The sequence below is a fragment of the Oncorhynchus gorbuscha genome, linkage group LG09, assembly GCF_021184085.1.
Source record: "Oncorhynchus gorbuscha isolate QuinsamMale2020 ecotype Even-year linkage group LG09, OgorEven_v1.0, whole genome shotgun sequence".
NCBI classification, from domain to species: Eukaryota; Metazoa; Chordata; class Actinopteri; order Salmoniformes; family Salmonidae; genus Oncorhynchus; species Oncorhynchus gorbuscha.
The window spans coordinates 62,172,007-62,187,165 of NC_060181.1; the positions used below are offsets into that span (position 1 = coordinate 62,172,007).

The window sequence follows — 15,159 nt, forward strand, 5'->3', positions numbered from 1 at the left end:
TGTTTGATGGGGTTGAGGTCAGGGCGCTGTGTAGGCCAGTCAAGTTCTTCCACACTGATCTCGACAAACCATTTCTGTATGGACCTTGCTTTGTGCAAAAGGGCATTATCGTGCTGAAACAGGAAAGGGCATTCCCCATACTGTTGCCACAAATTTGGAAGCACAGAATAGTCTAGAATGTCATTGTATGCTGTAGTGTTAAGATTTCCCTTCACTGGATCTAAGGAGCCTAGGCCAAACCATTAAAAACAGCCCCAGACCATTATTCCACCTCCACCAAACTTTAGAATTAGCTATACTCATTCGGGCAGGTAGTGTTCTAGGACAGATCATTTTTACGCGCTACGTGCTTCAGCACTCAACAGTTCCGTTCTTTGGGTTTGTGTGGCCTACCACTTCGCGGCTGAGGCGTTGTTGCTCCACAATAACAGCACTTACAGTTGACCGGGAAAGCTCTAGCAGGGCAGATATTTGACGAACTGACTTGTTGGAAAGGTGGCATCCTATGACGGTGCCACATTGAAAGTCACTGAGCTCTTCAGTAAGCCCATTCTACTGCCAATGTTTGTCTCTGGAGATTGCATGGCTGATGTACTCTATTTTATACATAAAATAGAGTATGAAATAGCCAAATCCACTCATTTGAAGGGGTGTCCACATACCTTTGTATATACTGTATACTGTAGATACAATAACACATTCCTATTTCGTCAGGTTAATCTCAACATCTTTAAAATAATAAAGGAAACACCCAGTCTCTGTTCTGAATGAAGTATAATTTTACACAACGCCCAAAATATCTTGTGTATTTCCAATGTGAGCAGATATACTAGTCTAAACTTCCCAAAGTACCCAGACACTGCATGAATGAGGTGAGAGAAGAGGCACAGCTTGGCTGGAAGTCTGTGTTTTGAGTGGTTTCTGAGCTGTCTTCATGTTTGATGTGATTGGACCCCTGTCTCTCTCAACCCAACAGTGAGGATCTGCTGAGGGGAAGGCAAGGCGGAGGCATCAACAGCCTCCACCGAGTCAGGCTTGAAGACAAGGATCAAACAAACACACACACACACACGCTGACTGACTGATACGCCTCAAACATCTACTGCTAGCTTCCTCCGTCATTGGCTTGACTTATGACAACAGTCTGATGCTGATCACTCAAACAATGTCATGTACCCACTGACATCCAAAGGAACTCACAGGTGTGGGGTCTGCGAGTTGAAGATATCAAGGGGGTAATCGTTTATTTAGATTCTCTGCTACCTGTGGTGGCTATACAGTATCTGCCTTCAATATTTGTGACATTTCAGATTGCTTTGTTCTGCAGTTGCATAGCAACTGTTGGTGAATACAATTCATTCATTTCATATGGATGCGATAAAAATAAGTATTTTTCAGATTCTAAGATCTTAAAAGGGTCATTTGAACCTGAAATCCACTTAATTTTAAAATACTCCACTGGAAGAATGTGCATGTCCGTACAGTAAGACATGGTATAGGGTTGCTTCCCCCTTTTTCAATTTGCAGAACTGACACCTGACAAATGCTACCCTTCCCCACAAATGGCGTTGGTGCAGACCAGCACTTAGTATGTTGCCATAATGTCTGCTCGACTCTCCCCTATCTCTCCCTGGACTGCTTGCTCCTTTGAGCGCATTACACCATTTGCAGAGCAGGTATTATTCTAATGATACAGGCTCATCAAAGCACGTCCTATTATTAGAATCAATCAATAGCCACATCACTGCTTTGCAACACTGAATAACAGAAATACACGGTGTACCCATAATGAGAATGCAGTCTTTGATACTTTGAGAACATTTTGAAGCCTTGATATATCCTTGGGTATATCTTTTCATATCAGAGGTTTAGAAAAATGGGTAAACACCAAGCCTACGCTGGTATTTATGCTGTAATAAGTGTAATTGAATGCCAAACTCTGATTGATCATGGGTAAACTAAACTGCCAGGCGATATATAACGTGTGTCTCTAGTTACTCAGGCAGTGCCTCCAGTCAAAAAGCTGAGTGTCTTTGTCAAAAACTGTGAACTGCTGGGATGTGATGTACTACACCAGCTCCTTTAACTCAATAAAGTCCCCCAGCAGCACTCGGCATAGATGTCACATCTCACTGTAGCCGGGTGCCAGGACACCTCCTCTGGGGTGTCTTATTCCATTATGCTTACACCCAATCTCTTCTGATGAGTTGAGGCCCCGTGGATCACAGCGCCTTTGCCCCCGCCACATGACCTGTGTCTCAGGTCCCTGGGTAATGTCAGAGGTGAGGTGGGGACATGGCGGCTGCCAGGGAACCCAGGATGTGTGTCAATACCACAGATGCTAACAACTCATCCCCAGGGTTTGCTCATAGAGAGGGTTTCAATCAGGCTGCCCTGGCTGGAAATGGGGAACTGATATGGCCTGGAGGTGCATGACGTGATCACACATGATTGTGGTTCACAGAGTTCATCATGCTTGCTGGTAATGAATGGCCCGCAGTGGAAAGGTTGAGTTTGTTGGATGTTCATGGGTTATACATCTGATTCTCCGCAGGCAGCCAAATCACCTTGGGTTTCCTCGTGCCTTTGACCGTATAATACTGTAGCTGCGCTAAGATCCCCATGACGCATATCCTATTTATCATGAATTATGATGAACATAAACCCATTGACCAGCAACAGTTGCATAAGGACTCAATTTCCAAACAGGATATTAACTGTTTTCTAGCCTTGATGTCCAGGCTTCTCCTCGGACTACGCAGAACAGTTTACACAGTATTGTAACAAACGCATGCAATTCCGCTAAATTGCTTGTGACCACCGAAGCAGGGGAAGCAAATTGTATCTATAAGGCCAGTGTTCTAATGTTGATATTAACTGTGAACACGATCTAGAAAACAGTTGTTTTTGTTGTTGAGTGGAGCAAATACCAAGCATACATCTCTTGCTATGCCTTTAATCTTCCTTTGCACTGGATCGAAACTACACACACTCCTAAGGCAGTGATATACTGCAGCAACAGCTAGCTGCATTAAGATTATATCACATCAAACAGAATACTTACAGAAAGATTAATGGGGACGGTATACAGACTTAACAAATATTGGACGATAGAGATACAAACATCCATAGCAAATAATATTTCCTCGTAGCTTGGAGACAGATACTCTTCCCATGCTTAAGAATTCCTTGTGAATAACGGGAGGCCCCATCAGTAGTCATTATAGAGCACTCGAGAGGGCAGGCCTGAGCCTCAACCCAAAAGCCCATAGGCCCATACAAAGAGGTGGTGCTGGTGGTAAAGTCAGTGGTAAGTCAGTAATATTATACTGTAGGGGATCTTCTGGGAGAGAACAAAACCTCACCCAGAAAGTAAATTAGAACACCTTCAGCTTGTTCAAGAATGTGTTGGATTCTGTTAAAAGCCTACTTCTTTCCGCACCAGTAAAATTCATTCCAACACCAACTCCAACACCAACAAATTGCTCCGTTTTATGATCTCAGGTTTTGGAATTAAATGTTTATATGTGATAATGATGGATCCAACACAATCAGTCCATTGTTCAATTCTGGGAAAAGTTTTGATATAAATCTATGACAATAATTGTACATTATACAATTGGGTCAAAGGATTCAGGAGAAAATTCCCTTTTTCAATGGGAAGTGGTGTATTCCTTATCAGAATTAGCATTCTCACCGCTGCACAATAGCAGCAAATTAGGCAAAAGCTATAAAAAAAAACTAAACTCATGAAAAAATACTACAATTTACTAAAGAATACTACAGTACTTACTATAGAATTCTAATATTCTATAGTAAACTGTATATTGTAGAATACTGTCACACCCTGATATGTTTCACCTGTCCTTGTGATTGTCTCCACCCCCCTCCAGGTGTCACCCATCTTCCCTTTTACCTTCTGTGTATGTACAGTTGAAGACGGAGGTTTACATACACCTTAGCCAAATACATTTCAACCCGGTTTTTCACAATTCCTGACATGTAATCCTAGTAAAAAAGTCCATGTCTTTGGTCAGTTAGGATCACCACTTATTTTTAAGAATGTGAAATGTCAAAATAATAATAGAGAAAATGAGTTCTTCCAGCTTTTATTTCTTTCATCACATTCCCAGTGGGTCAGAAGTTTACATACAGTCAATTTGTATTTGGTAGCATTGCCTTTCAAATTTTTTACTTGGGTCAAACGTTTCGGGTAGGCTTCCACAAGCTTCCCACAATAAGTTGGGTGAATTCTGGCCCATTGATCCTCCTGACAGAGCTGGTGTAATTGAGTCAGGTTTGTAGGCCTCCTTGCTCGCACATGCTTTTTCAGTTCTGCCCACAAATTTTCTATAGGATTGACGTCAGGGCTTTGTGATGGCCACTCCAATACCTTGACTTTGTTGTCCTTAAGCCATTTGCTACAACTTTGGAAGTATGCTTGGGGTCATTGTCCATTTGGAAGACCCATTTGCGACCAAGCTTTAAATTCTTGACTGATGTCTTGAGATGTTGCTTCAATATATCCAGATAATTTTCCTTCCTCATGAAGCCATCTTTTGTGAAGTGCACCCGTCCCTCCAGCAGCAAAGCACCCCCACAACATGATGCTGCCACCCCTTTTTCCTCCAAACATAACGATGGTCATTTTGGCCAAACAGTTCTATTTTTATTTCATCAGACCAGAGGACATTTCTCCAAAAAGTACGATCTTTGTCCCCATGTGCAGTTGCAAACCGTAGTCTGGCTTTTTAATGGCGGTTTTGGAGCAGTGGCTTCTTCCTTGCTGAGCGGCCTTTCAGGTTATGTCGATATAGGACTCGTTTTACAGTGGATATTGATACTTTTGTACCTGTTTCCTCCAGCATCTTCACAAGGTCATTTGCTGTTGTACTGGGATCGATTTGCACTTTTCACACCAAAGTAAGTTAATCTCAAGAAGACAGAACGTGTCTCCTTCCTGAGCGGTATGACGGCTTCGTGGTCCCATGGTGTTGACACTTGGGTACTATTGTTTGAACAGATGAACGTGGTACCTTCAGGCATTTGGAAATTGCTCTCAAGGATGAACCAGACTTAATTAATTGATTATAAATTAATTATAAGTGAAATAATCTATCTGTAAACAATTGTTGGAAAAATTACTTGTGTCATCCTAAAAATGAGTTTTAATGACTCCAACCTAAGTGTATGTTAACTTCCGACTTCACCTGTATACCTGTGTTCTCTGTTTGTCAGTTGTCCATTCATCTTGTCTCGTCAAGTCTACCTGCGTGTTTTTCCATGCTCCTGCTTTTTCCAAGTTTCTAGTCCTCCCGGTTCTGACCTTTGCCTGCTCTGACACTGAGCCCACCTGCCTGACCATTCAGCCTGCCCTGACACTGAGCCTGCCTGCCACTCTGTACCTCCTGGACTCTGACCAGGTTTATGATCTTTTGCCTGTCCACGACCCGTCTCTTGCCTGCCCCTTGTTTTATAATAAATATCAGAGCCTCGAACCATCTGCCTCCCTTGTCTGCATCTGCGTCTCGCCCTGTATCGTTATAGAATACTGTTATCCACACTGTATTTTCCCTCAATCCTTTGTAGTACTTACTATATAATTGTGTAGTATACTGTAGAATAATATACTCCACTCTGTAGTATCCCTCGAACGTTTAGTGCTTACTATAGAATCTTGTAGTACACTGTATAATACTACAAAATGATCTTCAATGCTGTAATGTTTAATCTGATACCATTTAACACCTGGTTTAGTCTAGAAATATATTGGTAACATTTTCTTGGCTACTGTACTGAAATTTGTATATGTTTTGTACACCAAGTGTATGTTTGATTTGCAGGCAGGTACGCATAGACAAAAGCCTCAAAATGATATTCAACGCTCCCACCCCTGGTAACATTTTCTTGGCTACTGTACACACACACACACACACACACACACACACACACACACACACACACACACACACACACACACACACACACACACACACACACACACACACACACACACACACACACACACACACACACACACACACACACACACACACACACACACACACACACACACACACACACACACACACTACTGGTCAAATGTTTTAGAACCTACTCATTCAAGGGTTTTTCTTTATTTGTACTATTGTTTTACTACTACTTCATGAAGCTGGTTGAGAGAACGCCAAGAGTGTGCAAAGCTGTCATCAAGGCACAGAGTGGCAATTTGAAGAATCTCAAATAAAAAAATAATTTACAATTTGTTTAAAAAAATGGTTACCACATGATTCCCTATGTGTTATTTCTTAGTGTTGATGTCTTCACTATTATTCACAAAGTAGAAGATAGTAAAAATAAAGAAAAACCCTTGAATGAGTTGGTGTTCTAAAACTTTTGACTGGTAGTGTGAGCTGTCTCACAAGTCCTCAACTGGCAGCTTCATTAAATAGTAGCTGCAAAACACCGGTCTTAACGTCAACAGTGAAGAGGCGACTCCGGGATGCTGGCCTTCTAGGCAGAGTTGCAAAGAAAAAGCCAAATCTCAGACTGGCCAATAAAAAGAAAAGAATAAGATGGGCAAAAGAACACAAACACTGGACAGAGGAATTCTGCCTAGAAGGTCAGCATCCCGGAGTCTTCCCTTCACTGTTGACGTTGAGACTGTGTTTTGCAGGTACTATTTAATGAAGCTGCCAGTTGAGTACTTGTGAGGCGTCTGTTTCTCAAATTAGACACAATAATGTACTTGTACTCTTACTCAGTTGTGCACCGGGACCTCCCACTCCTCCTATTCTGGTTAGAGACAGTTTGTGCTGTTCTGTTCTGTGAGTAGTACACAGCGTTGTACGAGATCTTCAGCTTCATGAAAATGTATCGCATGGAATAGCCTTCATATCTCAGAACAAGAATAGACTGACGAGTTTCAGAAGAAAGTTATTTGTTCCTGGCCATTTTGAGTCTTTAATAGAACCCACAAATGCTGATGCTCCAGATACTCAACTAGCCTACAGAAAGCCAGTTTTATTGCTTATTTTATCAGGACAACAGTTTTCAGCTGTGCTAACATAATTGCAAAAGGGTTTTCCAGTGATCAATTAGCCTTTTAAAATGATACACTTGGATTAGCTAACACAGCGTGTCATTGGAACAGGAGTGATGGTTGCTGGTAATGGCGACCCCAAACTTTTGAACAGTACTGTCCATTTGTGGGGGGAAAGTCAAGGGGTCGGAATACTTTCCCAATGCACTGTATGCTACACACTGTAGTATCCTTGGATCATGTAGCACTTATAGGATATTTCATTCATTAATAGCACTTTCTATAGAATGTTGTACTTCATGGCAATAGACTGTCCCATAAGAATGTTTACCTGGTAATCACGGCATGAAGTACATTATTACGGAAATAAGTCATGGTTAACACCCTCATATCCAAATGGAAAAAATACTATAATTGACTATATAATACTATAACACTACTATATAATTATGTACTACATTGTAGTAAACTGTAGTAGGTTATAGGTTATAGAAAATAGCAGAAATGTTGAACCTTGCCATTAAGACTCCTGTCCTACCTACTTACAGGTTATGTCAAATTTGTTCTTCTATTATTTGTCCAGTAGGTTTCTGCAAAGAGAAATCACCCACTTTGGATCCTTGAAAAGCCCTATATAAGTCCTATTTATTATTATAGTAAATACTACAGTATACCCTAGTAATATCTGCAAAATATTTTTTTATGAAGGCAGTTTTTATGAATGGCAGAGACTTGGGCTTACCTTGGACACCCTGTTGGCCACCTCTCGACCAACCGAGAGCCCCTGGACGAATGTGCGGGCTGCAATGAAGGCCCTTGTAACCTGAGCCTTGAGCTTCCTGGGCACGTCTCCAAAGGGTTTGAGCTGGTCCGTGTACTTGCTGATGCACTCCAGATAGTCATCTGTGATGACGTACTGGGAGTTGAGCAGCGTGAACATGCGCTCCAGCAACCGCGACCAGAAGTCGTTGAGCATCTCCTCCAGGTTCACGTTGCCCCCAGTGTAGTAGCGCTTCAGCTCGGCAAACAGGTTCTGGAAGACTTCTGAGTTTTGCATGTAAGGCTTGCCATAGGTCCGTACGAACATCTCGTTCAGGGACTTCTCCGTGTTCTCCAGCAGCTCCAGGAAGAACTCTTGGACAAGAGAAGAAAGAGAGAGACAATTCAAATAATGTACAATAATAAAAATAATAATAATATTTTTCGTTGAGAACTAAGTCAGAGTCTCAACTTAATGTTAACAGTTAGAATAGTAGATGAGACGAGGTAGAATTTTCTAAATTTTGGTTGTGCATCAGCCGTCTTTTTCTTCTGCTTTTCACTGACAGCCCGTCAGCAAAAACATTTTAGATTGGTAAGTTAGTCTAGCCAGCTATCTAAACTTCTAGTAATCATGGTCAAATTACCGACCGGGGGACCCCCATTTGTTTTATTAGTCACTCTCAGTCAGATATCATATTAAAACGGCAAACATTTCTCTCACCCTATGGCAAAATAAGTAGAATTGCAAGTAATTAGCTGTAAAACTGCACATGGCATGAAATTAGCTATAGAATTTTCTCTATGCCCAATGGCAAAATGTGTAGAATTGCAGAAAACTTGCTTTAAAACTGCACAAAAAACTGTACGGCCCATAGCAAAAATATGTAGAATTGCAGGAAATGAATTTGGTTCTCTCTGCTGTCAAGAGGAGGGGCCGATAAAATGTTTTGCTCGCAGGGTGGTGGGGGACCAAAAGGTTTGGGCCGGCTCTGACTGCATGTGTGGGTATGGATGTGGGGATGCAGATCCGCGAGCCACTGCGGCCCCATAATGACAAGTTTAGATTTTTTGTGAATCCCAACCCATTCAAAGTTGCCCATCTCTGATGTACAGCATATCCTATATACAGTATATATATATAGTTGAAGTCGGAAGGTTACATACACGTAGGTTGAAGTCATTAAAACACATTTTTCAACCACTCCACAAATTTCTTGTTAAGAAATTATAGTTTTGGCAAGTCAGTTAGGACATCTACTTTGTGCATGACACAAGACATTTTTCCAAAATTTGTTTACAGACAGATTATTTCAATTATAATTCACTGTATCACAATTCCAGGGGGTCAGAAGTTTACATGCACTAAGTTGACTGTGCCTTTAAACAGCTTGGAAAATTCCGGAAAATTATGTCATGGCTTTAGGCTAATTGACATAATGTGGATGTATTTCAAGGCCTACCTTCAAACTCAGTGCCTCTTTGCTTGACATAAATGGGAAAATCAAAAGAAATCAGCCAAGATCTCAGAAAGAAAATTGTAGATCTCCACGAGTCTGGTTCATTCTTGGGATCAATTTCCAAATGCCTGAAGGTACCACGTTCATCTGTACAAACAATAGTACCCAAGTATAAACACCATGGGACTACGCAGCCATCATACCGCTCAGGAGGGGGACACATTCTGTCTCGTAGAGATTAACGTACTTTGGTGTGAAAAGTGCAAATCAATCCCAGTACAACAGCAAAGGACCTTGTGAAGATGCTGGAAGAAACAGGTAGAAAAGTATCTATATCCACAGTAAAGCGAGTCCGATTTAGACATAACATAAAAGGCCGCTCAGCAAGGAAGAAGCCACTGCTCCAAAACCGCCATAAAAAATACAGACTACGGTTTGCAACTGCACATAGGGACAACGATCATACTTTTTGGAGAAATGTCCTCTGGTCTGATGAAACAAAAATAGAACTGTTTGTCCATAATGACCATTGTTATGTTTGGAGGAAAAGGGGGATGCTTGCAAGCCGAAGAACACCATCCCATCTGTGAAGCACAGGGGTGGCAGCATCATGTTGTGGGGGTGCTTTGCTGCAGGAGGGACTGGTGCACTTCACAAAATAGATGGCATCATGAGGCTGGAAAATTGTGGATATATTGAAGCAACATCTCAAGACATCAGTTAAAGCATGGTCGCAAATGGGTCTTCCAAGTGGACAATGACCCCAAACATACTTCAAAGTTGTGGCACAATGGCTTAAGGACAACACAGTCAAGGTATTGAAGTGGCCATCACAAAGCCCTGATATCAACCCGATAGAATTTCTTTGGGGCAGAAATGAAAAAGAGTGTGCGAAAAAGGAGGCCTACAAACCTGACTCAGTTACACCAGCTCTGTCAGGAGGAATGGGCCAAAATTCACCCAACTTATTGTGGGAAGCGTGTGGAAGGCTACCCGAAACGTTTGACCCAAGGTAAACAATGTAAAGGCAATGCTACCAAATACTAATTGAGTGTATGTAAACTTCTAAACCACTGGGAATGTGAAAAGCTGAAATAAATCACTCTAGATGATATGCAGCTTTTCAGGGAAGTTAGAAACCAATATACACAGGCAGTTATAAAAGCCAAGGCTAGCTTTTTCAAGCAGAAATTTGCTTCCTGCAACACAAAGTTCTGGGACACTGTAAGGTACATGGAGAATAAGAACACCTCCTCCCAGCTGCCCACTTCACTGAGTATAGGAAACTCTGTCACCACCGATAAATCCACTATAATTAAGAATTCCAATAAGCATTTTTCTACGGCTGGCCATGCTTTCCACCTGGCTACCCCTACCCTGGTCAAAAGCACTGCACCCCCCACAGCAACTCGCCCAAGCCTTCCCCATTTCTCCTTCTCCCAAATCCAGTCAGCTGATGTTCTGAAAGAGCTGCAAAATCAAGATCCCTAAAAATCAGCCGGGCTAGACAATCTGGACCCTCTCTTTCTAAAACTATCTGCCGAAATTGTTGCAACCACTATTACTAGCCTGTTAAACATCTTTTTCGTCACGTCTGAGATTCCCAAAGATTGGAAAGCAGCTGCGGTCATCCCCCTCTTCAAAGGGGGGGGGGGACACTCTAGACCCAAACTGCTACAGACCTATATCTATCCTACCCTGCCTTTCTAAGGTCTTCGAAAGCCAAGTCAACAAACAGATTACCGATCATTTCGAATCCCACCGCACCTTCTCCACTATGCAATCTGGTTTCAGAGTTGGTCATGGGTGCACCTCAGCCACGCTCAAGGAAATCTTAACCGCCATAGATAAGAAACAATACTGTGCAGCCATATTCATTGACCTGGCCAAGGCTTTGACTCTGTCAATCACCACATCCTCATCGGCAGACTCGATAGCCTTGGTTTCTCAAATGATTGCCCTGCCTGGTTCACCAACTACTTCTCTGATAGAGTTCAGTGTGTCAAATCGGAGGGCCTGTTGTCCGGGCCTCTGGCAGTCTCTATGGGGGTACCACAGGGTTCAATTTTTGGGCCGACTCTCTTCTCTGTACACATCAATGATGTCACTCTTGCTGCTGGTGAGTCTCTGATCCACCTCTACGCAGACGACACCATTCTGTATGCTTCTGGCCCTTCTTTGGACACTGTGTTAACAACTCTCCTTCCGTGGCCTCCAACTGCTCTTAGATACAAGTAAAACTAAATGCATGCTTTTCAATCGATCGCTGCCTGCACCTGCCCGCCCGTCCAGCATCACTACTCTGGACAGTTCTGACTTAGAATATGTGGACAACTACAAATACCTAGGTGTCTGGTTAGACTGTAAACTCTCCTTCCAGACTCATCAAACATATCCAATTCAAAGTTAAATCTAGAATTGGCTTCCTATTTCGCAACAAAGCATCCTTCACTCATGCTGCCAAACATACCCTCGTAAAACTGACCATCCTACTGATCCTCGACATCGGCGATGTAATTTACAAAATATCCTCCAATACCCTACTCAATAAATTGGATGCAGTCTATCACAGTGCCATCCGTTTTGTCACCAAAGCCCCATATACTACCCACCACTGTGACCTGTACGCTCTCGTTGGCTGGCCCTCGCTTCATACTCGTCGCCAAACACACTGGCTCCAGGTCATCTACAAGACCCTGTAAGGTAAAGTCCGCCCTTATCTCAGCTCGCTGGTCACCATAGCAGCACCCACCTGTTGCACGTGCTGCAGCAGGTATATCTCTCTGGTCACCCCCAAAACCAATTCCTCCTTTGGCCGCCTCTCCTTCCAGTTCTCTGCTGCCAATGACTGGAACCAACTACAAAAATCTCTGAAACTGGAAACACGTATCTCCCTCACTAGCTTTAAGCACCAGCTGTCAGAGCAGCTCACAGATTACTGCACCTGTACATAGCCCATCTATAATTTAGCCCAAACAACTACCTCTTCCCCTACTGTATTTATTTATTTATTTTGCTCCTTTGCACCCCATTATTTCTATTTCTACTTTGCACATTCTCAAATCTACCATTTCAGTGTTTTACTTTCTATATTGTATTTACTTCGCCACCATGGCCTTTATTTTGCCTTTACCCCCCTTATCTCACCTCATTTGCTCACATTGTATATAAACTTATTTTTCTATTGTATTATTGACTGTATGTTTGTTTTACTCCATGTGTAACTCTGTGTTGTTGTATGTGTCGAACTGCTTTGCTTTATCTTGGCCAGGTCGCAATTGTAAATGAGAACTTGTTCTCAACTTGCCTACCTAGTTAAATAAAGGTTAAATAAATAAATAAAATAAAATAATATTATTCTGACATTTAACATTCTTAAAATAAAGTGATGATCCTAACTGACCTAAGACATGGAATTTTTACTAGGATTAAATGTCAGGAATTGTGAAAAACTTAGTTTAAATGTATTTGGCTAAGGTGTATGTAAACCTCCGACTTCAACTGGACATACACTGAGGTTAAAAGGGAAGATGGGTGACACCTGGAGGTGGAGACAATCACAAGGACAGGTTAAACATATCAGGGTGTGACTGTATTATACAATATACAGTTTACTATAAAATAATAGAATTATGAAAAACTAAGTTTAAATGTATTTGGCTGAGGTGAATGTAAACTTCTGACTTCAACTCTGTGTATATATATATATCTACAAATACTGTACGTGCTCTCATGTTGTGTGTAGTATGGTATATCTATTGACTTTTTAACATGAGTTAACATTTTAATATTTTCATCCTTTAAAAGTAAAGGCACTGTACACCAGTTTGTCTTTTGATGATGAAGGGTGTCTGAGTGTAAGATTGGCACACTTCCATGTAATTTTCACATGACACCCTGTTGCTAAAATTAAACAGTGAAGAGATGGAAGTTTTTCAGGTTACCCCTGAGTGTCTAGTCACACTGATACTATTTCTATCTTCACATTCTCCTATACACTTCAGAAGTGTTTATGATTTAGTAATTATATACTGCCGGTCACTCTCAATAGGCTGGCCCTATTCAAGCACACTTGGACTTCCTAGAGTCTTTGGAAAGTATTCAGACCCCTTGACTTTTTCCACATTTTGTTGTTACACAATTATTATAAAATCCTCAGCAATCTACACACAATACCCCATAATGACAAAGAGAAAACAGTAATACTTTAATTACATAAGTAGTCAGACCCTTTGCTATGAGACTTCAAAATTGAGCTCAGGTGCATCCTGTTTCCATTGATCCTCTTTGAGATGTTTCTACAACTTGATCGGAGTCCAGCAGTGGTAAATTAAATGAAATAGACATGATTTGGAAAGGCACACATCTGTCTATATAAGGTCCCACAGTTGACAGTGCATGTCAGAGCAAAAACAAAGCCATGAGGACAAATAAATTGTCCATAGAGCTCCAAGACAGGATTGTGTTGAAGTACAGATCTGGGGAAGGGTAGGGAGGTGACCAAGAACCCGATGGTCACTCTGACAGAGCTCTAGAGTTCCTCTGTGGAGATGATAGAACTTTCCAGAAGGACAACCATCTCTGTAGCACTCCACCAATTAGGCTTTATTGTAGTGGCCAGATGGAAGACACTCCTCAGTAAAAGACACATGACAACCCACTTGCAGTTTGCCAAAAGGCACCTAAAGTCTCTCAGACCATGAGAAATAAGATTCTCTGGTCTGATGAAACCACGATTGAACTCTTTGGCCTGAATGCCAAGCTTCACATCTGGAGGAAACCTGGCAACCATCCCTACGGTGAAGCATGATGGTGTTATGCTGGTGAATGAGGACCCAAAAGCGACTTAACGAAAACAGAGTCTTTATTCCAGTATATGACAAAAGTAATAATCCTGGATAAATCAAGAAGAAAACAAAACAGGAAAAAACTTAAATCCACTCGTAGTAACGAGGACTAACTGGAGACTCAACCATTGACTGCAGGTTGCTTCGGGAAGGCACCGACCGTAGCAGACTAAGACACCTGCTCACACGCAGCATCTGAAGAAGACAAAACACGACAGGGCGAGACAAGGACACAGAACAGCGAACATCATACAAGGATCCAACAAGGACAGAAGCGGAAAACAAGGGGAGAAATAGGGGCTCTAATCAGAGGGCAAAATAGGGGACAGGTGTGAAAAGAGTAAATGAGTGAGTTAGGAGAATGAGGAACAGCTGGGAGCAGGAACGGAACGATAGAGAGAAGAGAGAGAGAGAGGGGGAGAGAGAGGGATAGAAAAAGGGAACGAACCTAATAAGACCAGCAGGGGGAAACGAACAGAAGGGAAAGCACAAGGACAAGACAATATATGACAAAACATGACAGATGGTGGCAGTATCATGCTGTGGGGATGTTTTTCAGCAGCAAGGACTGGGAGACTAGTCAGGATCAAGGCAAAGATGAATGGGGCTAAGTACAGAGAGATCCTTAATGAAAACCAGCTCCAGAATGCTCAGGACCTCAGACTGGGGCAAAGTTTCACCTTCCAACAGAACAACGACTTCATGACAAGTCTCTGAATGTCCTTGAGTGGCCCAGCCAGAGCCCAGACTTGAACCTGATCGAACATCTCTGGTGAGACCTGAAAATAGCTGTGTAGCAATGCTCCCCATCCAACCTGACAGAGCTTGAGAGGATCTGCAAAGAATGGGAGAAACTCCCCAAATACAGATGTGTCAAGCTTGTAGCGTCATTCCCAAGAATATTCGAGGCTGTAATCACTGCCAAAGGTGCTTCAGCAAAGTACTGAGTAAAGAGTCTGAATACTTCTGTAAATGTAATATATATATGCAAACCTGTTTTTGCTTTGTCATTATGGGGTATTGTGTGTAGATTGATGATGAAAAAAAAAAT

At 42.0% G+C, this 15,159-nt stretch overlaps 1 protein-coding gene across 2 annotated transcripts in view; it reads right to left on the minus strand.

Annotated features, from left to right (window-relative positions):
• LOC124043914 (glypican-6-like) overlaps positions 1-15,159 on the minus strand; it is a 127,052-nt gene that overhangs the window by 57,505 nt on the left and 54,388 nt on the right. For both annotated transcript variants that reach the window (XM_046363064.1, XM_046363065.1), the window contains exon 3: positions 7,785-8,176. In XM_046363064.1, coding sequence (XP_046219020.1) covers positions 7,785-8,176 — 392 coding nt within the window. The remainder of the gene's footprint in view (positions 1-7,784; positions 8,177-15,159) is intronic.